The sequence below is a fragment of the Hydractinia symbiolongicarpus genome, chromosome 8, assembly GCF_029227915.1.
Source record: "Hydractinia symbiolongicarpus strain clone_291-10 chromosome 8, HSymV2.1, whole genome shotgun sequence".
Classification (NCBI taxonomy): Eukaryota; Metazoa; Cnidaria; class Hydrozoa; order Anthoathecata; family Hydractiniidae; genus Hydractinia; species Hydractinia symbiolongicarpus.
This window is the reverse complement of record NC_079882.1, coordinates 23246888-23268554: the sequence shown is the minus strand read 5'-3', so window position 1 is coordinate 23268554 and position 21667 is coordinate 23246888. Positions and strand designations below refer to the sequence as shown.

Below are 21667 nucleotides of genomic sequence, written 5' to 3'. Positions count from 1 at the left end.
TATTTTTTGTTCATTTGGAACAAATTATGCATACTTTATTTTTGTTATTAATTTTGTTAAAAATTATTTCTTCGTGTTCTTTCATGTATGCATGTTTTCAACTAACTTTTCAAAAGCAAATATTTGACCCAAAAACACTGTCAACAAAAAACTGTGGATCTTATATTCTCCAGTGCTAGGGACTTTTTAGGTGTCCTGAAAGTTCTAAAGGTTAAAAGAGCTCATTCTGATAGTTGCTGTCATTTATGGTTATGTCATATTTGCTTGACTTTACTCTCCAAACTAGCTAGCTAAGCAGTTTTAGCAATATATAACAGGAAGACTGGCTAGAAGCACTGCTTGCTTATGCGATTCTCTTACTATTAAAGAAAAACAAAACACTAATTAAGCATCTCAGCTCCTATTTAAGCTACAACAAGTTTTGAAGATAATAGTTTATTAATTTCTGGGGTGGCGCTGTAACTTATTGGCTAGCTATAATTCTTGTACGTTGTGCCGGAAACCCGGGGTTCGATTTCCCTTAGCCGCGATTCAATATGAACGAGTGTGTTACCGTTGGGGAGATGGCACAACCTTTGGACTGTTGGATGTTGCAGAGAGTTGTCTGGTAAAGAGGGTGCATATAAGCCACAAACACTTGCATATATAGGGGTGAATTCGGGCGATTTTTCTACTTAAATTGGCGATTGTCCTCCAAAACCGCCAGCACTTTCCTGAACTCGCCCTGAGCATTTACAATTCTTGCAATATACTATGTGGACAACAGTTGGAAGAAGGCGCTTGAAGTTCTATGCAGGTGTCGTGTCTGATAGAGCACAGACAGTAATTGGGTCTTCCCATCTTCCCACCTGGAAATAATAGGGTATATCCCTCAATATTTGTCAGGCTGTCTATCTCTATCTAGTATCTCAAAAAAAACTAGAACATTATATTCAAAATTACTTTTTCTCGTCACATGACCATTAAAAACACTCCATTCATAATGGCATATATATATTTCCTGACAATGCAAGTTTTCAGGCAGACAGAAAATATGCCGAACAGGTTTGGTAGAAGAAAAACAACAATATTTTCAGCTTAAAAAAATTGGAAATATAATGCAATTTTGTATAAACTTAAAAGAAATTCCATTAAAAAAAACATTTTTTTTCTGGGGTTTGGGTTCTTATAATTTCACTTGACTTTTTACTTTAGGATAAGCATATTGTAGTGTTCAAAGCTTGTGCTGGTTAGTCTTTAGACTGCTGTCTATTAATGGGTTGCAGGACCAAGTCTTAGACTGAACTCCAGTTAGTCCATGTCCAAAGATAGGCTTAGCCAATCATCAGACTGGGCATGTCTTAAGACTGGGTGGAATACCTATTTTTTATGTCAGAAACAATTAACTTTCCTTAATTAACACTAACATTTACACCCAATACAAACTTCTTCATTGTTTAAGCATTACCGTATTTTCCGGTATATAACCCGCACATCGTATAAGCCGCAGCTCAGCTTTTTTTAGGAGTTATAAACCAGATGCTATCAGATGCCGCACCTTTTGTATAACACGCATAAACATTCAATCAGTGTATTTTACTTGCCCGTACCTTTGTAAAACCCTCATTGTGTTAAGAAAAAATTCAGCGTATTTTTACGTACCCTGTGCATGTGGTTGCTTTTTTGTTTGTTTTTTAGTTAAGCGTCATTTTTTTCGTGCTGGAGACAAGTGGGGGACGTTTAAATTGTGAACCCAAAACATGAGAACTGAGTGTCTGAACTGGCGACTCTCTCAGTCTTAACTTCCTTGTCTCCAATTGCCGAAATAATAATTGAAATTAATTTAAAAAAGTTGATCTTCTGCTGATGTTGACAGTACTGAATCAGACGATGCTGTTTTCTTTTTATTATTTTATTATCAGTAATTCCAGCCTTTTTGAAAACATTCTTTATTGTTTCTACGGTAATTGAATTCCAAGCATCTAGCACCCATTGAACACACTTCAGCATGAGTAGCTCGTCTCATTTTTCCTGTAGCGGTAAAAGTATGAATACCTTCACTTATCCACTTTTCCAATCTCTCTTAAATTTTGGCTTTAAAAGCTCTGTTAACTGAAATATCCAGTGGTTAAAGCAACTTCGTTAAGCCACCAGGTATAACTGCAGTGGTTGTCTTGTGTCTTGTGCTCAGTTTTTAACCATTTACGGACGTTTTCATTCAAATGAGCACTAAAACTATCCAGTAAAAGTAAAGACGTTTTATTAAAATGTTCACTGGCCGTCAAATTCCCATGCCTTCAGTATCAACCCAGCCTTTTTTCTGGCAGTGAATTACAACACCCTTCGGAAATTCTTCTTTAGGGATTATTTTTCTTTTAAAAATTATCATTGGTTTCAATTTGGTACCTGCTTCTGAACAGCCCAACACCACAGTAAAGTGGGTTTGCTTATGTCCAGTTGAAGTGATAGGTACTGTTTTGATTTCTGCAATCCCAAACCATTGATTCGTCCACTAAAAACTCCCGTGCTGCAGCTCTGTTTCCTCTTTCTTCAGCTATTTTTATCACATTAATTTTAAATGCGTCATGTTAAGTCGAAGATAAACAGAAGAATGTATTTGTAAGAAACTGTCTTGAATCCATTTATATCTAAGCAATCACAGTGTGTATGATAAAATGAATTGCACCAATGGGGAGGAGATAGTTGGGTGTGTCTTATTAATTCTATTTTTAATTTATTTTTCATATTTTCAATGGTCACCTGTTGCTTAAAGGTAGCGAAGATAAAAAAAAATTATCTATACATTTAATTTTAACATTTTTCAATATTTTCCGCAGGAATTAATAATGAAGTCCTGGGTACTAGGTTGTGAAATGCATGTCAACAACACCTAAAAATGATACCTGCTATACTGCTCTATTACTAAAAGCAAATCATTTCAATATGCTTAATATGATTGCAAAGATATAAATAGATTAGAATTGCATGCAACACAAAAGAATAAAATGATCTCCAGAATTGTGTTTTAGAAAGAGCTCGTAATAGGAGCACTGGCAAGCAATTTTGTGTGAAAAAATTAAATCGCGTAGGTTACGTAGGATTGCGCATGCAGTTATATTAATGTACACGTTTTATCCTGATGGGACTATTTTCTCTATTGAGGGACTCGGCTATCTATTGTGTACCCTACTTTCTTCCTAGAACACCACATAACAGTACGAATTGCACAATGTCTGCTTTGATTCATTCAGCCCAATTGTTTAAGATTGTTAGTACTACAAATAAACGAAAAACAATTTCTGTTTTAAAAAAAAGAAAACCTTGACTTGCTTGCACTAGTAAATGTATAAACTTTAAATGTCACAATAAATAACAAAAAATGTAAAACTTATCATATAACTCACACCACATTGTAGCACGCACCACATTATAACCCGCACCACATTATAACCCGCACCAACAGTAAAAGTCGTAAAAATGAACATATAACCTGCGGGTTATATGCCGGAAAATACAGTATTTAAATAAAACCTTCAGTTGATTATAAAAACAAATCGTTTTTCATATTATAAATGAACAATCCCTAAAATAATTTATTTAATCTATATTATAATACCCGTATACGTCTGTCATGCAAAATTGTAGCTTAGCTGCACAAGAAGCGGGATGCACGAAATGCGGTATAAAAAGGACGGGCGAAGCCGTAGATTTTTTCACTGGCTACCAACAAGTACAAATCTCTGAGATACTGCACCCTTGGTGTCTGACATAAAACAAAAGTTGAGCTCCTGCCATACCGTAACCGTTTTTTGAGTTTTTTTCTCATTCTGTTTATGTCTTTTGATTATACACAGCAGTATGACAAGTGTCTTTTCTATGCATTATTATGGATTTCACTTTTACTGTGAAACAACACATTTTGGTTATGTTGGAAGGGTTATGATATTATGTTGGGATGTATATAGACACCACGCCTTAACATCATTTGTAAGTTTAGATTTTATATGAATCTAACCCATTTAGACTGATGAAGAAAATATTGACACCTGTAATGATAATGATATAAAGTGTATGACAAGATGACCAAAAATGTTGGACAAGAATGCTTCAGACTACTAAAAAATGTCTTTAAATTTGATGATTATAAATCCGGACTACAAGCACAAGCCGTCAAAAAAATTGCAACAGGTAAATCAAAAAATTTTTTTTAATTATAATTCAATTGTTTTTTTTTTGTTTTTTTGCAAGGCTTGGATAATGTTGACTTGCTTAACTGTTCATGAAACACTGCACTTAAAGGTGGGTTCATAGTCATTCATCAGAGTCGTTCAAATAAGTCAAATACAAAAAATCTATTTGATGCAAATGAAAAAATGCAGTTCACACTATTAAGAAAAATAAAACTGTACATAACAAGTGGTTCCCATGCCTCAACTCCTTTAATCTCCTCAAATTCAAAAGGTCTTCTCAAGTATGCTAGTTTTTATGTCATTTATTTTAAATCATCACAGTTTGTGGTTGTTGTAGCCTGCAAACATTACTTTTTTGTTGTGTTTGTATTTGAAGAAAGTTCTTAGTTATCTTTTGTAAGAAAATATTGAGACGCCAGTTTGTGTGTTCCTTTATTTATACAAGTGCAAGTCTTTCTTCTTAAATCTCCTCAATTTTATTATTGAGGAGATTTATATATTTATTATTTTAAGTCACAAAAATTTCCTCAAAAGTCCTCAAATCTTCTCAAATTTTGTTTTGAAAACAGAGTGGGAACCATGAGTTATTTATAGTTTAGTACTACCAGTTAGTCACTTTACTGTATTTTGCACATTTTAGCACTTTTTTTATTTATCTCTATAATAATAGCCGTCGTCTGTCTATCTGTTCAAAAGGGTTACCAATATTCCTTTGATCTTTCCGCGAATTTTTAGAAACCAGGGGGTTGTTTAATTGGAAATCTTATGATTTATCAAAATAAATTACAAAAATTAATATATTTCCTTACATAACTTTTAATTTAATTGATAAACTTATTATTTAAAAAAAATTAAGTGATTAAAATAAATTCATTATTTAAATGCGCCATTTTTAGTAATAATTTACCCCTGTGACCTTAATCGTTGATTTCGCTCAGGAGCCACAGAAAACAAATAGGATGCTTTTACTGACAATTTAACTGACTTTGTTTTGACCGCTCGCACGTGTATACCAATCAAAACGCCTGATTCTTTGAAAAACCAATCAAGACTTTCGCGGCTGGGACATGCCAACGAAGAAACATGATGGCCATTTTAGTTTTTAAAAGTAATGGTGGTCAGTGTTGTTTCTAAGTCTGTTTCACCTTTTTGTCTTCTATAAGCTTTTTATATTTGTAATGTTTGTTTTTTTTATGTTCTAAAATGTAAAGATAAATATATTGTCACGTTTTTTAGTTACGTACAGATCTTAAACGCACCAGTTTTAGGATTTTTGGCTAGGAACGAAGATTAAGGATAGCTAGCTAGAACCTTACCTATTCCACCATTTATTTTTGTGTTGAGACTGTAGCCATATAGCTAGCTCCTATCTTTGGCTAGAAGTGAGAGTATAAAAATGCAGTTTGGCTACAACAATATTGTTAAACAATAAGTGTTATGCTAATAATGCAGTTAGCTAAGTTATTTTTTCCTGAAAACGTTTTGTGCAAATAAAATGACTGACAGATTATTTTAGCTGAACCGGTAATGAGCTGTTCCCGGTGTTTTCATTAAAACCGAAGTTGCAATGAAGTCTTTTTGGAAAGGGGTATTATGCCTATACGCCTGTTCAACTCTGTTTAACTATACTAAGCGGTTAGCCCAGTGTTAACAACAGACTGTTGTTTTTAGTAAAGGCTGTTAAGCCCATGCGCATTTACAACGTGGTTTACCTGTACTAAGGGGTCAACCCAATGTGACAATTCATTTTCAAACTTTCTCAGTAATCACACCTGTACGGATGTGCAACAATGTTTACCTGGACTAACCACACAGCCCCGTTGTGTTTTTTTAAACAGAGTCTGTGAGAAGGTTTTTTCCAAAGGTGTATTATTCCTATATGCCTGTGCAACACGGTTTAACTGTAGGAAGCGCTTAGCCCAGTGTCACGATAAATTCTTTACCTTTCATAAACACTTATTCCGCAAAATAAAATAATATTGACTGATTGTTTTTGCTATGATGGGGTCCCGACTGTTGTTTGTAAACTGTGTTTTTATTTCAGCTATCGTTGCGGGGAATATTTTTTGAAAAATATGTTACAGTCGCAAGACTATAATGGTGTACTTAATTTACAAAATAATGTATACCTGTACTAAGCGCTCCACCTGATCGTGTGGCACAGTTTACGGCTCTTATTAAGCGCACCACAGAGTGTTAAACGTCAGATCGCACCTTGACTTTGGCTTACCCCGGCGTTTCGACACCGGGGTAAGCCAAACGCGAGATACGCTTAAGTGGTATAAAAAGGATGGGCGCACCCGTGGATTTTTCCACGGGCTATCGACTAGTTATACTCAATATTATACTCATTAATAAGATATTCAATATTTACATTAAATTTTGCTCTTAATAATTAAACTTTTCTTTCTCATCAACTTTGTTTTCTGTGGTAGTTGAACTTATTCCAACTACTGTGAATGCTGGCGAGTGAGAGGAAATTAAGTGGTATGCTAAAAATAAATATTGCACAAGTGCTGATTCATGATTGCTTATTTGTGTGAATACAAGGAATGAAGTGTGAATCGCCTTAAATTACAAAATATGGAAATGTTCTTCCTCCAGAAGTGTATCCTACTCAGAATGTTTAGAATTAAGAATGATCAAGACTAGGGCGTTAGATTAAAAATACACATTGGCAAAGCTTGGTAATGCTTAGAAAAGACACTTTCATACTACTCCAGCATCAGAAGCAAACCATTTCAATATACTGAATATAACTGGAAATATTACAGTACTACTTAAATGTAACTTCGCGCATATCTGAGTTTTATAACATGTAACAATCTCCTGTCTGCATAAATAACCTGTACCGCATATTCCGGTATATAACCCGCACATTGTATAAGCCGCAGCTCAGCTTTTTTAGGAAGTTATAAACTAAATGCTATCAGATAGCCTGCACCTTCATATAACCCGCTTATAATTTCAATCAATGTGTTTTACTTACCCGTACCGTTGTATAACAAGAAAAAAATTCAATGTATTTTTATTGGGGGACATATAAACTCGTGAACCCCAAACACAAGAACAAAGTGTCTGAACTAGTGACTCTCTCAGTCTTAACTTCCTTGTCTCCGATTGCTGAAAAAATAATGAATTAAAATTAATTTGAACAAGTCGATCTTCTGCTAATGCCGACGGTACTGAATCAGATAATGCTGTTTTCTTTTTATTTGTAGACATTAGTTTCAGCCAATAATAACTCTTGCTTCCTGCGATTACACAAACAAACAAATAAAAAACCCATGCTATCAGGTTTTGGCATAAAAAACAACATAATAATTATCATGGATTGCCTGTAACAGCGATGTAGGGAACATTCTTTTCTAATGTTTATATAATTTTTTTATCCATTTATATCTCGGCAGTCACGGTGTGCATGATAAAATGAATGGCAGCAATGGGGAGGAAATACTTGCATGTGTCTTATTAATTGTATTTTATATTTGTTTTTGATATTTTTAGTGGCCACCTGTTGCTTAAAGTTCTGGTACATTTTTTTTTATGCCAATACTTTATTTTTACATTTCCTTTCAAGTAGATGCCCTCTTTTATGGAACACTCACAATTAAACTACTTTATCCCCTTTTTTTAATGATTATTGTCAATAACTAAATGTCCCCCTAACATAATTCAAATGTCGCTTCTCCACCAGGTTTTAAAGTAAATAACAATGACTATAATCAAATCAAATAAAAAAAGAGTTAAGGATTTTATTTTCATAACCCACTTTTCAAACATCTCCCTTAAATAGACACCCATAAAAATAAAAAAATAAACTGAATCCTTTTGGTGTTTTTTCCAAGAATTTTTTTGTTAATTGCATTTAAACATTGCTGTTTATTTTTCGAATCTGTCTAGGCATGGAACAACAATGTAGGATGTAAGTAAAAAAAATTATTAATTAATGGCAATGAATTGCATCAAAAAAATATTAAAAACATAAAATAAAACAAATTTAGGAACAATATAACCTGTGATTCCCAAACACTTAATAAGACAAAATACATGAAACTTGAAGTAATACAGTTTCTCTATGGGCTTATTTAAATGGTTTTTTGCATGCACTCATTATATTTAGTTTTTAATGAAAAAACTGCTTTGCTTTGTTTTTGTGATTTTTAAAGGAGTAAATAAAACCCATTTTTTATGGTTTTTTAAGGAAGTATGACTATACACCTGCTACCTAATTCTGTAATCTTTGCATGATTGTCTTTTCATGATTTTATAAGGAATAGCTGTCAAGAAAAATATAGATAGATATGCATATTTTACATGGATAGCCTCACAAATATACCCTGTCTATAATTATCAGGCCATGGCTTAGATGGGGAGTCCTAGAGTATTTAATGCTAATTTTGAGTTACCCAGACCCAATTAGGTTCTGTGCTCTACCAGACAACTCCCTGCAACATCCAACAGCCCACACAATGTGCTATCTTTCCAATTTCCTTGTGAAGTAAATTAAAAAATTCTATATTTTTTCCATTGTTTTTCTGCCTAAGCAGGTTTTTTCACAGGCATATAGACTAGTTTACAATAATACCAAATATAGATAATTAACTTTTATCAAAACTAAGGTATTGAATATAAACCAAAGTTAATTCAACACACTAGAGGTAAGCTTTACAGGATTCCCACAGACCCTGGAAAACCTGAAAAGTCTACCACTTGAAAAATTCAGGAAAAACCTGGAAACACCTGGAAAAAAAATTTGACCCAGGGAAAATATATGCAAGAGACTAAGGGAAAAAAAATTCTTAGCGAGTTGAACTCAAGTTGTGTTACTGTTATTTCATTGTTAGCTATTCGGCATGGTTAATGGTAGCCATAGTGTTCAACCAAACAGATTTATACAACTTTTAATTTTGTTTATATAGATAAAGTTTGTAAATAAAAAGGACTAAACCACTGGCTGTTTCTATTTTGTTTGTTTTTGTGTTGACTGATTTTGTCTTCTGGATAGATTTTTAGTTTTTGTTTGACTGTAACCCATTTCGTTTTGTTTTAATTTGGAATGAAGTCAAACTTCTCAGAGATACGTTTTTAAGCAGCATCATTTACCTTATTAGATGAGCCTGGCTACCCACTAACCTGCCTTTAGTCAATGTTCCACTTTCTGGGCTTGAAGCTGTTCTTCAGTAGTTAACTTCAGAGTAATATCAAGCCCAGAAAATGGAACATTGTCTTAAAATGAGTTAAATGTAATAACAGTTTCTGGAAGTTAGCAGTGTTCAAAAGTACCTAAATCTTCTTTTGCTGAAGAATAAACATCAAATGCTGGATAATATACACTCAAATGTTTCAATTTCAGTTTCAATTTATCCCATTGTCTAATATTTATGTTTCTATTTAATGACCCTAGTTTTTTAGACGCTATTCAGTAATATCTAATGCCTGCTGTTTTTTACTTGGGGAACCAGGAATTGAACTTAGTATGCTTAATGTTTATTACCTTGGAGACCCAGGGAAAACAATATGTTTTTTATGTGACCCAGGAAAAATAATATACTTTTCAAGGGTCATGTCTAGGGAATTTTATATGCTTTTCTTGAAAACTCAAGGGAAAAAACTTTTAGAAAATTTCTGTAGGAACCCTGCTTTAGTATGTGTATTCAATTTTCAATCTGTTTTTGTAAAACAGAGAAAAATTAGAAAATGACATTTCACTTTTTTTGTTAATGATTTTTATGCTATGGAAAGGATTAGGTAAATGAGTTAAATCTTTCATAGTAAGATAAAAGCATATGTAATTAGAATTTTTTAATGTATCTGGGGTTTTTTTTTCAAGAAAAAAAAATTTTCAAGAAATTCCTTTGATGAGAATGCTGTTTTTGTTAATTGCATCGTTTCCTTTTTTGATGCAAATCTGAACTGAAACAAATGTGCAGCTCATGCATTTTAATGTGCTATTTTTATCCCATATTAAGTTCACCAACTGACAAACAAAAACTCAAAACATATGTATAGTAATTGTCTTTAGTAATTTCATACCAGAGTTTCATAAACACTTATACTTATTATAAAGGCATATTTTACGAACAAAGTTGTTTTTAGGAGAACGAGATGTGTTTATATGCTTTCCTACTGGTTCCGGCAAATCGTTATGTTACCAACTACCGGCACTTCTCCATGAAAAAGTTTCTATTGTTTTCTCACCACTACTGGCCCTCATCAATGATCAAGTGAAAAGCTTGGAAGATCTTGGTGTTAATGCAAGGACTTTAAATTCTCAAGTAACACCACGGACTAAGGATTTAATTATGCATGATTTAAATAGTAAAAACCCTAAAATCAGACTCCTTTATATAACTCCGGAATTAGCTAGCACTTCAAGGTTTTATGATGTTTTACGTTCATTAAGAAAGAAGAATAAACTTGGATATTTTGTAGTTGACGAAGCTCATTGTGTCTCACAGTGGGGTCATGACTTTAGGCCAGATTATCTGAAATTAGGAAAGCTGCGTAAAGATTTCCCAGAAACCCAGTGGATTGCTTTAACAGCAACTGCAACGAAAAAAGTCAAGGATGATATAATCAGAGCATTGTGTTTACATCCACCAGTTAGTGTATTTCGAACAAACAGCTTCAGATCAAATTTATTTTATGATGTTAGGTACGTTTATTGATGTTTTTATTTAAACTCTCCTATCTATATCCAAAAAGTAACCTTAAACCATATTTTGGTTAGGTTTAAAGAACTTTTAGATGATCCAGTGGAAGACTTGTGTAAATTTCTGAATAAATCCCTTCAAGCTGATCATGAAGTAAACATGGAGGTAATCATTTTACCACTACGAACTTCTATTTATTATAATAATAAGCCTGTATGTATCAGGCACATGTGTTATATATTGGTTATTCAAATTGATGTCCAAGCAAATCATTGTTTTCAGAGGAATTATGCTCCTATATTTTGTTTTGTTCAATGTTTTAAGTTCTACAAAATAACAACATAAAAAGTATTTTTACAGTCCATTAATGATATCATTAAAAGATTTGCACACCTGTTCAGCATTTTTTCTGAAGCTTTATTTACCATACAACTAATCTTACTTGCTATATTTTGTGTTTGATATGTATTATTATCCCTGAAAACTGCCAAAATATTGTCTTATTTGCTTTATAAAGACATTATTTTGGTTATTTTTTTTAAACAAATTAACCTCATTTCACAATGTGAAAGTATTAGTTTGACATCATCACCACTATCAAAATTATTAACATTGAATACTTCAGTGTTAAGAAAACTAACTGTATTGCCTGTGTGTTTAACCAGCACGCACCTAATAGCAAAATTATTCAAATTTAAATAAGGTCATTATAACGTATTTTTATCTATTTAACCATTCGTAAATGGGTATGATTTTACTCATCATTTTGATCAACATTTAAGGCTATCTATTACAACAAATAGGATAGCTTGTTTAAAAAAATATTTTTGCAATTGCACAGGTTCTTTATGTCTGAAAACATTTTTGAAATAAGTTATCAAACAAGCATGGGGTATGTTTGTAGGTATACATTATTTTGGTAATAAGTGTAAGCCCTGTTCTACATCATCAAAGGTCAAATATCAGTTCATTGTAAATGAAATGTATTTTTTTACAAGTCATAAAACGCATGATAATAACCAGTCCACAAATCAATAAAAAATAGGAACAAAATTGCAACAGGAATATTTCAGTTTGAGCTCATCTTTTGATCAATAGATTATTTTATTATTTAACCATGTCAATTGAGGTTCAAAATAGAGTTTCGAATTTATAACTTGTGGCAAAGCCTATACCTATAATTTTGACATCATTTCATTAGAACTTATATTTAAAAAAATATACTTGAAAAATCATTTGCGAAAAATTATTTTTAAACAAACAAGAATCATAGTATCTTTAACAGTTTCTGCAAACCTAGATGTGGAAAAACTTTGCAACCTGAAGGCTATGTGATGCAATTATTTAGAAGCCAAGGCTTAATATTCTGTTTTATTTAGAAGCCAAGGCTTAATATTCTGTTTTATTTTGCAGGAGAAAAACTGTGCAATTGTGTACTGTAGAACAAGGGAAGATTGCAAGAAGATTGCAGATAAATTGACAAACAAATCAATCATAGCCAAGCCTTACCATGCAGGTAAACTTACTATAATACAATATTTATTGTTATATAACTGGAATTTCCTCCTAATCTTACATTTTCTGCTGCCTATCACTTACCTTTTTGATTGTTCTTATTGGCCTATACAGAATAAGATGTAACTAAGGTTAAATATTTATATATGAATAATCTGTTTAATTGATTCATGTAGCTTTGACCAGAGATAAAAGAAATGAAATACAACGTCAATGGATGGGAGGATGGGTACCAGTAATTTGCGCTACAATAAGTTTTGGCATGGGCGTTGACAAGTCAAGTGTAAGGTAGGAAACTGTTTTGCATTTAAATTAATGGACCCTAGTAAGCTTTCTTTTAAAGTTTTTTTCCAACATGAATTATGCTGTACAACTCACCTTAAAAATAGTCATCTCCAGCACTGGTTTCATGTTTTGCACGGTTGTAATTTTTTCGATTCATTGTTACGTTAATGAAATAAATAAGTAAACAATTAAAGGTAAAACAAAATAATAGCAGATGCCAATTTACAGTCATTTCTTAAATAGTGTGAATGACTCTGAATAATTTCACTCAGTTAACAAGACCTTGAAATTTATAACAGATTTACCAAAATGAATTTGTTAGTTTTTAAGTAAATTTAAAATCTTGTTTTTTATGGGGTAACGTTGCTGTCTTAAGTACTGCGTGTTTGTGTGGGACAAAAATGTAGTTGTGCAAACATATGTTTTATTTAGATGTGTAGCACACTGGACTGTTCCAAACTCTTTAGAAGGTTACTATCAAGAAAGTGGCAGGGCTGGTAGAGACAAAAAACCTGCATTCTGTAGATTATACTTTGATAAGTAAGTAGCATACATACCATTTTTATTTTAATTCTAAATCTAATACTAGTAATGTATATGAATATTTTTTCCTAGGCATGAAAGGGATCAAGTGTCATATCTACTAAAAAGAGATATAGAAAGAAAGAGAGAAAAGGTATGTAATAACTTGTCATTATTTTTTCTGCTTTTTTATACTTTGTTATTGTCACCTTTTGATATCTCAATGATTTTCCTTTGTTTATTTAAAGTGAAAAAACTTTCATATATTAACCTTTATGTATCTTTCCCTTCTTACTATTTTAGAACCGATCATCATATAACAGTGATACGGCTGACATGTTGAGTTTTGAGGCTATGGTGAAATATGCTCAAGATATAAGGTCAGTTAACAAAAATTGAAGCTGTAAGATGAAGTTTAGTTTTACACATTTTTTTTAATGTTTAGATGTAGGCATGAAACGATAGCGAAATATTTTGGTGATGACCCACCTCAGGTAAGGCCTGAGCAATTAATTTTAAAAAAATTGCTATTATATTTGTTTGCAAATTTTATAGTTTTAAACACCTGTTCTGCTTTATGACTGAATTAGAAAGACTGAATAATTTAAAGATTATCATACACCACTATAGAAATATTTTTTGCAGTGCCACAAATCATGTGATGTGTGCAAGTATCCAGCTAAAGTTACAGCCCAAGTAAATGCATTTAAAGAGAACATAACATTTACTTCGACTACAATTAGTAAAAAAGCAGATAACGATACCTCACAATTATATGGTGGTGGAAGAAATGGCACCGATACTGCGTAAGACTTGTACTCTTGTTTACTAGAAGTTTTGATATGGAATATAAATTTTCTCTTACTTAAAACATGTTTCTGCAATTTAATATTTGCGATCTGTCTCAAAGGAGAACCAACGAAAAAACTACATGTAATAAAACCATTCTTACATATCACAAAAACAACATGGCATAAAAAGTTTTTAAATTTTTTTTTTATTTTTTTTTTTCATAAAAGCTATAACTACATTAACGTTTACTGCCATTATCGAACAAAAGCCAACTTGGTTTGAACAAAATTTGTTGATTTGTGACGTCACACAATGTACATAGCTCAACAAGATTTGTAAGGTTATGCATTAAATACCGCTCACGTTGAATAGAGATTTCACAGCTTCTTACACTCACAAAACCAGAATATACCAAGGAGGAATTAAAAAAAGTGTCAAGGCAACCATTTTATCTGAGTTTGCACTGTTGCAAATGTTAAAATTTTGTTATTGTTCTTCCGACCTTTTGCGAGTGTGTTAATATAGCAAGGAGTTTAAAAACTTGCTTAGTACAATGTTTGCGCATTCCAACACAAAGATTTTTTTACATCACGTTTAAACAAGATGATGTTAGAAACTACGTTTGTTCTCCAATGTTTAGCAAAAATAATTTCGAGGAATTTATTAACATGCGAAAATAGGTAAAAAAATAATATTGCTTTTAAAATAAAAAAACTTCCAGACTTCGTTTAGTTGTCACAAAATCACTTTCAGATTTTTTTAGCAGTCAACACATTTCGTTATGTATAATTACTTGACTTTTTAAAGTTTTATTTTGCAAAATGATATGTGAGAAGAATAAGTTTATTTAGTTACAGTTAATTTATTCAGCATTCCCTCTTTTCGTTCATTCAGAATGTGTTATTTTACATCCCTGCAGAACTACGTCACAAATTTCAACAAAATTCTGTTTTAGCCTCCCTGTTACTGTCACTGCAAAGACTGTAGTACCACTTTGACTTTAAATATCTTGAGAATCAAGGCTTGTAAATGTAAAAAAATCTACACAGTTCTTATTCACACCATAATGAACAATTTAAGCCCAACTTATTATCAATCGTTAGTTCTCCTTTAAAATAGTCTTAAATTGTTCTGAAATTTCTCAAAACAAAATTCTGTTTTAGCCTCAGTACAGGTACTTTTCTTAATTTTTGTTAACAGTAAATAATTTTTATAACTGAGAATATTTTTTGCCAGCTTCTTATTGTCACCTGAAATAATCTTAGTTGCTATAATTATTGGCATCCTTTTTTAATGGTATTTTGTTCTGACTCTTATGCTAAAAGATTGTTTTTTATAGATATGATGATGGTGAAATTCACTCGGATGAGGAAGAATATGAAAAAGAAGATAATGGATTGACTGATGTTGTGCAAAAAGAATTTCAAAAGAGAAAAGTAATATATTTGGTTCGATTTGAATTTGTAGATGGTGAATTGATTCATGTTACTAGAAGTGATGGCGTTAAGCTTTAATTTTTATTAGTAATTATCAGTTCTAAAATACAAACGTCTTGGAAATTATATATATTAATATTCCCACTGTAAGCAAATACATGCCTTGTTTTTAGTCTAACAATGTTGTTGCGGAAACAGCTATGGATAAACCTTCTCTGGACACAAAGCTATTAGAACCCCACAGTAAAAAGATACCGAAGTTACAAATTAGTGTAAGTAATATGTTATAGCCACAGACATGACCTTATTTGATCCTTTAGTGGCTTAGACGACCATTTTTTGTTCTACTGCATGGTTATGATACTTACGCAGTGTTTTTTTTACCTATTAGACAACTCCGTGCCAAATTTTTAGGTCCCATACCTCTTAGAGCCCTATGTGCTATTACTACCCCTTAAATTTCTATGAAATCCCTCTAATATGAAAAACATGATAGCTTGTTAGGATAATCCTTAGAACTTGAAACTCACAATGCAATTTTATTGTATCAATACAACATTATTTCACACCTGATAAATCTGATTTCCTGTTTTCCTGATTTTGTTTGGCCGGTCGTATGTTTGAAAAACCTGGAAAAACCGAAGCTTCACAACATAACATATTTGTCACTTCGGGCTTTCCTATAAACAGGGTAAATTGTTTTAAATAACCTAAATTTTTAACTTAAAATATTGATTGATTCCTTTTAAAATCTCCTAAATTTGTTTATGATGAAATCCATTATGTCTTATCACATAGTAACGTTTCTCTTATTACGTTTTATGTGACAAAATTTGAGTATAGCTAATGCCTATCTTGCAACAGTACTGATAAATTATATTTACATAATCGCTGCAAATGGAAATAAAGGCTTATCTAATATTTAAACAAGGAAAGGCTTGATTATTAGTAACTTTATTTGCTCTTAAAATCTTAGCAAGATTTCCTATAACTTGGAATGGTTCTTGTACGTTTCTTAGTCTTCTCTCCTAACATTTGACCAAACCTAAATTCTCCTAAAGTTTAAATTTGCGGCCACCCTGATAGAGCCATAGTATTAATAAAAGTGATTTAGGGAGCTTCAAAAGCAAGAATTCAGTATTCAAAAGCAAGATTTAGAGCACGCTAACCAAACGATGTAATCAATATTTCAACTAAAGGATATATTTTATTAAAATATTTGTTTTATTTTTTACAGAGAAAGGAAATCGTTTTTATAACGTTGCTTATGGGCTTTTTAAGATCACGTAGTTTTTTGAATCGAAATTTTTTTACATTCATTCCTACGAATATGTACTAAAAACTGTGGTTAATTTTATATTGGTTATTTTTAATGTATGATATTTATTCAAGTTTAGGGTAGTGTCAATGGAACGGGGAGTAACATCGTCACTGGAGTTTCAGTGGGAGTTTTCGGTGACCACGTGATAACTTGCGATAGGTAAACATGTTGACTTCTCATCATAGGTTCGAGAACATTGTATGAAACTTATCACAAGTGCACTCAGATCAAATGCAAGCCTCGATACTGTTGAAAGGTATGACGTCACATTTCAATTCTGTATATAGATGATTGTAAAAAAATATTTAGCAAAACAAGACCTAAGACCCTATTGTGTGACCCAGTACGCCAAGCATTGGGGTTTAACCCTACATATCACATTATACTTAGTGATTGATAGTTAAGAGTTATTACTTTGCACAAATGTCGCTTTGTTGTACCTCGTAAAAGTGGGTTTTTTTAACTCATTAAATTTGGCACATGTCACGTGATATTTTTAAACCAATCACAGGCCGGTACTTTTTAGAATAGCCATTTTTGTTTGAAAACTTAAACCAGAGCTGATTCTTTTCTCAGAAAAATTTTGATTTTAAACTTCGTGGTATTACGTAGTTTTAACTAAATTATTTTTTTTTCAATTCAAATAATTGAAGTTCTTGTCTAACTGAAGCTTTTGCAAAAGCTAGGCTACAAAAAAGTCCGTCGTTTGTCTCAATCGAAAGTGGTACCAGGTGAACTTCCAACCAGAAAGATATCAGAGAGAGTTGGGGAAATTACAAAAATTGCTTAATTTGATGATCAGGAAATTTTAATAGCTAGGTGTTTTTCCTAAACCCCAAAAACGCTAATATCTCGGTAAGTCGTAAATCTTGTCTTATATAATTTTAATTCATGTCAGCTACAGCGCTATGGCTTTTTATGGCTAGCTACTCGTGTCATTTTATTGCCTTTTAACCCCCTTTAACGTAAACTGTCCTTCTTTTTTTATCGTTTTTAGCCAACTTCTCAAAGTTCTCGATACCCCTTACTTTTTCTCGGTCCCTATATGAGTTCTAAGTGTCGGAAAAACATTCCATCCACCAAATCAAGTTCACAATTTTTTTTTGATTTTGCTCGTTTTTTTAATTTCTACGAACTGATTTTAGTTCAACACTGGAGATTCAACAGTTGGCGTCGAAAGTCGAATTTTATGCATTTAGAACATCTCGTTTGGCTACCACGTATAAAATGCATTGCTTTCAAACGGTAAGCAAGTGAAATAAAGAAAAAATAAGTAAACTTATACGGGGAGTTAACGAGTTGCGACGCGGCGAGTTGAGGAGTTGCATCTACCTTTCTTTTTTTAATCCATCGATTTGCCGACGGATTCGGAAAAATAACGCCTTTCCCTGCCTTTAGTAACACGGGGATTATTTTAGCGTTAAATTGACCAATGACGATGAATTCACCGGAAAAATAAATCACAATCGTACATTCGCAACTCCCCAACTTTGGACTCGAAATATTCCTACACTAAAAAAAATTTAAAGACTGACTCACGAATTGCTGTGTGTGCGTTATGAATGGTATGAAAGGATTTAAAGTTTTTGCACGCCATAGAATTTGTATACCACTTTATACCTCTCAATTTGTCATACATTAGCAAGCTAAGTGTAAATTTAAATGGATGTTTATATATTAGGTGCAAGAAATCAATCAAGCTTCTAAAATAGGAAAGGTTTACATGTTTGATGAAAACGCAAAGGTATGAATTAATTTCTATTCATTCTCATCTGTTGTTGTGTCTGTCCTGCCAATCCTTTATGTATCCCGTATTTTCAGAAAGAAGAGGAGAAGCCACCTGTTTTCGTTAAAGCTTCGGATATGATAAAACAGGTACCTTAGTTCTAGTTCGATTTCGTTTTTTTTTAATTTTTTGAACTTCCTATTTATTTTTATTCATTTTTTTTGAAGTTTTATAGGTTTTGTAGCCAAGTTAACTAAGCTTTCTTCGAAGATAACAAATTCAGTTTCGCTCAAATGAAAGCTTAGACGCAAACAAATGCCAGAGCAAATCCCAAAAATTCAAGTTTACCTCGCAAACCCGGAATTACAATCAACCAATGAGCACAGTCGTTGGTCACATCTTACCCTCTTAAATAATACAAGAATTAATTAAATTTGTTCGGGTGAGTGAGGCCATTTGTGTTCAAACAAGGGATTTTTGGATATTGACCACGTGAACAAAGAATAATAGAATTAACCAATCCAAAAGCGCGGTCAGTATTCTAACCACAGAAAAAGTGTAAGACCCAGCGTAATTTTTCCCACCTAAACTATTCCGATTTCTAGGTGGTAAGAAATATTATGCTGGGTTTCCTGGCTATTGGTTTTATTGAATTGAGTAAACTTTCGCTTTGCCTTAGAACAAATCACCACCCAAAGACCCACGTGCTTCCCGACACAGCCGCAACAATTCAACTAGTAACCATTCGTCGCAAAACGATCGCAAACGAAAATGTAGCGATCCTCGTAAGAGGCGAAGCCCCAGTCCGAAACGAAGTCGTTCGCACGAAAAAACGCGTAGAAACGGTGAAGAACGTACTTTGAAATCTCAAAGTAGAAACAGTAGTAAGGAAGATAGAAGACGTCGCGTAAAGGACAAATTTCAACGAGGCTATTCTTCACGTAGCAGTTCATCGTCGTCTACCGGTTCGGACTCCGTAGAAATTGTTAAAGAAAAATCGAACAACGATGTAGCAACGAGGCTGAAAGCTTCAGTTAATGACGCCATTATGAGAGAAATGACTATCGATAATAACGAAAACGAGATAACCACGTCCGATAAGGAAAAAAATAAAACAACAACGACCGACGAGGAACGTGTGACGATTAATACAGACGCACATTCCGACGGCGGTGAAAGTGACGTGGATATTATAAAAGAGACGTCGTCTACGGATATAAGAAAAGAGTTAGAACAAAACTTAAAAAGCGGCAGCCATTCTACGCAGGGAAGAACAAGAAAACATTCACAGTCGAAAATAGATAAGACTAAAAAGAAATTGCATTCTGGTAAAAAGACATGTTTGGAAGTTAATAAAATGTCTTCGTATCTAAATAAAGCGACAGGCCTTGTGAAGACCTCCGGTGGTGCGGAAAGTAAAAGTAGCAAGCACAACGAAAAAACAGTAGCGCATTACGTGGTCAAGTTTTTATCACACTATAACGAAATCGGACGAATCGAGAGTAAGGTGAGTAATTGGAAAAAAATATTCGAATGTGGTGTCACGTGGTGATCGATTGTTTTGACACGTGATGACCAAACGATGAGTTTATAGTGATGATGGCCGCCTCTCAACTTTTTTTTATGAGTTAGAATTTCAATACGCTTTTTGAAAACAATATTTGACACGTGGTGATCAATTGTTTTGACACGTGACAATGAGTTTATAGTGCTGATGGCCACCTTTCAACTCTATTCTGTGAATTCGAATTTTCCTACGCTTTTTGAATTTATTTATTTGTTGTTGTTTTTTCTTTAGGATTTATTCAAAGCACTGGCAAAAAGTATAACGTATAAAATTATGAAGGAGAAAGATATCATAGGTAAGTTTGTATTGATTAACTTTTCAAACTTGAATGTCAACAGACCTCCCGTCATGTTAACTCATTGATTTGTCAATTCTGTAGAGGTCATGCGTCAAATTGCTTACCTCAGCGCATGACATATATTAGTGTATCTGTCTGATTTTTATAAATGGAGGGCTGGCGAAACTACAAGCTTTTAATTGCGCACGGCTTTGTTTCGCGTGCTTGTGTAATTTTAGTAGTTATCTTCGTTTAAAAATTAACCTGTCGTTTTAAGTCTATTGGTTACTTGAGGCATCGGAATGTACCCTTTCAATCATATCAGTAAATTCAACAGGCGCCTTACAACAAAGTCTTATCATATCATGCGTAATCTACAGATAAAAAGGATTGCTAGTTTTTTTTATCTCTTATAAGGTCGCGTGCACGCGTCGCATATTTGTTCGATAAAGCATATGGTAGGTATTGTTCAAAAGATCTGCGAAGGAGTGCTCTGTTAGTTTGAAAAATTGTCAATGTTTGCCATCCAAGCGCTCGGTAGCATGGGTTTTTTTTTAAATTAGGGGTCTCATCGAAAGTGTATACAGCAGATAAGGGGTTAAATCTTAAATTAAAAGTGTACCATCAAAAACATCGATTTTTAAACTGATTTTCGTGTCTCACATAAAGTCCTTGTGAGTACTTACAATTCGAAGGACGGGTGATACCAAAATGACATTTTTTGATTTAAGTTTAAAGTAAGGAGGAAGAAGAGTTAAATGTACATGTTGGATTGACGTTAAACGTATATTTTTTAATTTGTGAGTCCCTCTAAATTGCCACGTTGATAAACATAAAACTATTTGTGACGTCATATTCCTGTCAATCACCTGAATTCCTTTTACTGATATGAATATTTTGACAGCTTTTTCAGAAGATAATTTTTTCTTTGATTTTAGTGAAAAGCCGGACACACGAGCTAGTTCATAAGTATTTCAGTGGTGGCGCCCGCTGCGAAACAACTATCGACCTCGAACGAGTAAAATTCCTATGACTAATCGCTACGAAAAAAACCAATGAAGTAGATACAGTTCACATTTTTAATATTTGTCTTTATGTATTGTATATTTTGCTACGTGTATACAAAGTATTATTTCTAGTTGCTAGCTTTTATTGATTAAAGACAACATGAACACAGAGTACATGAACACTCCTATTCTCTCATGAAAAAGTTGAAATTCTCTGCTATAAAAAAAATCCTCATTACTTAACCCTCCATCCTTAACCCAATTTTTTATGCAATATATCAATGTTCCCACCCGGGAACCAGCTGATCTTTTTATAGAAAAATAAGTTTTAATTAAATATTTCTTTTTTATACTTTCCTTGGTAAGCGGTAACAAAACATTTCTTTTAACTGTC

At 32.9% G+C, this 21667-nt stretch overlaps 1 protein-coding gene across 1 annotated transcript; it reads left to right on the top strand.

Moving 5' to 3' along the window:
- The first annotated feature begins 3452 nt into the window (after positions 1 to 3452).
- Positions 3453 to 21447, top strand: LOC130654226 (ATP-dependent DNA helicase Q5-like). Its single transcript, XM_057456771.1, has 19 exons — positions 3453 to 4167; positions 10269 to 10827; positions 10903 to 10990; positions 12239 to 12341; positions 12517 to 12628; positions 13058 to 13165; positions 13241 to 13301; positions 13451 to 13527; positions 13593 to 13641; positions 13793 to 13953; positions 15279 to 15375; positions 15549 to 15647; positions 16882 to 16952; positions 17842 to 17941; positions 18378 to 18440; positions 18518 to 18571; positions 19102 to 19929; positions 20221 to 20284; positions 21205 to 21447. Exons 1-19 carry the CDS (start codon positions 4059 to 4061, stop codon positions 21297 to 21299), a joined length of 2898 nt encoding a protein of 965 aa, XP_057312754.1. The 5' UTR covers positions 3453 to 4058; the 3' UTR covers positions 21300 to 21447.
- The last annotated feature ends 220 nt before the right edge of the window (positions 21448 to 21667 follow it).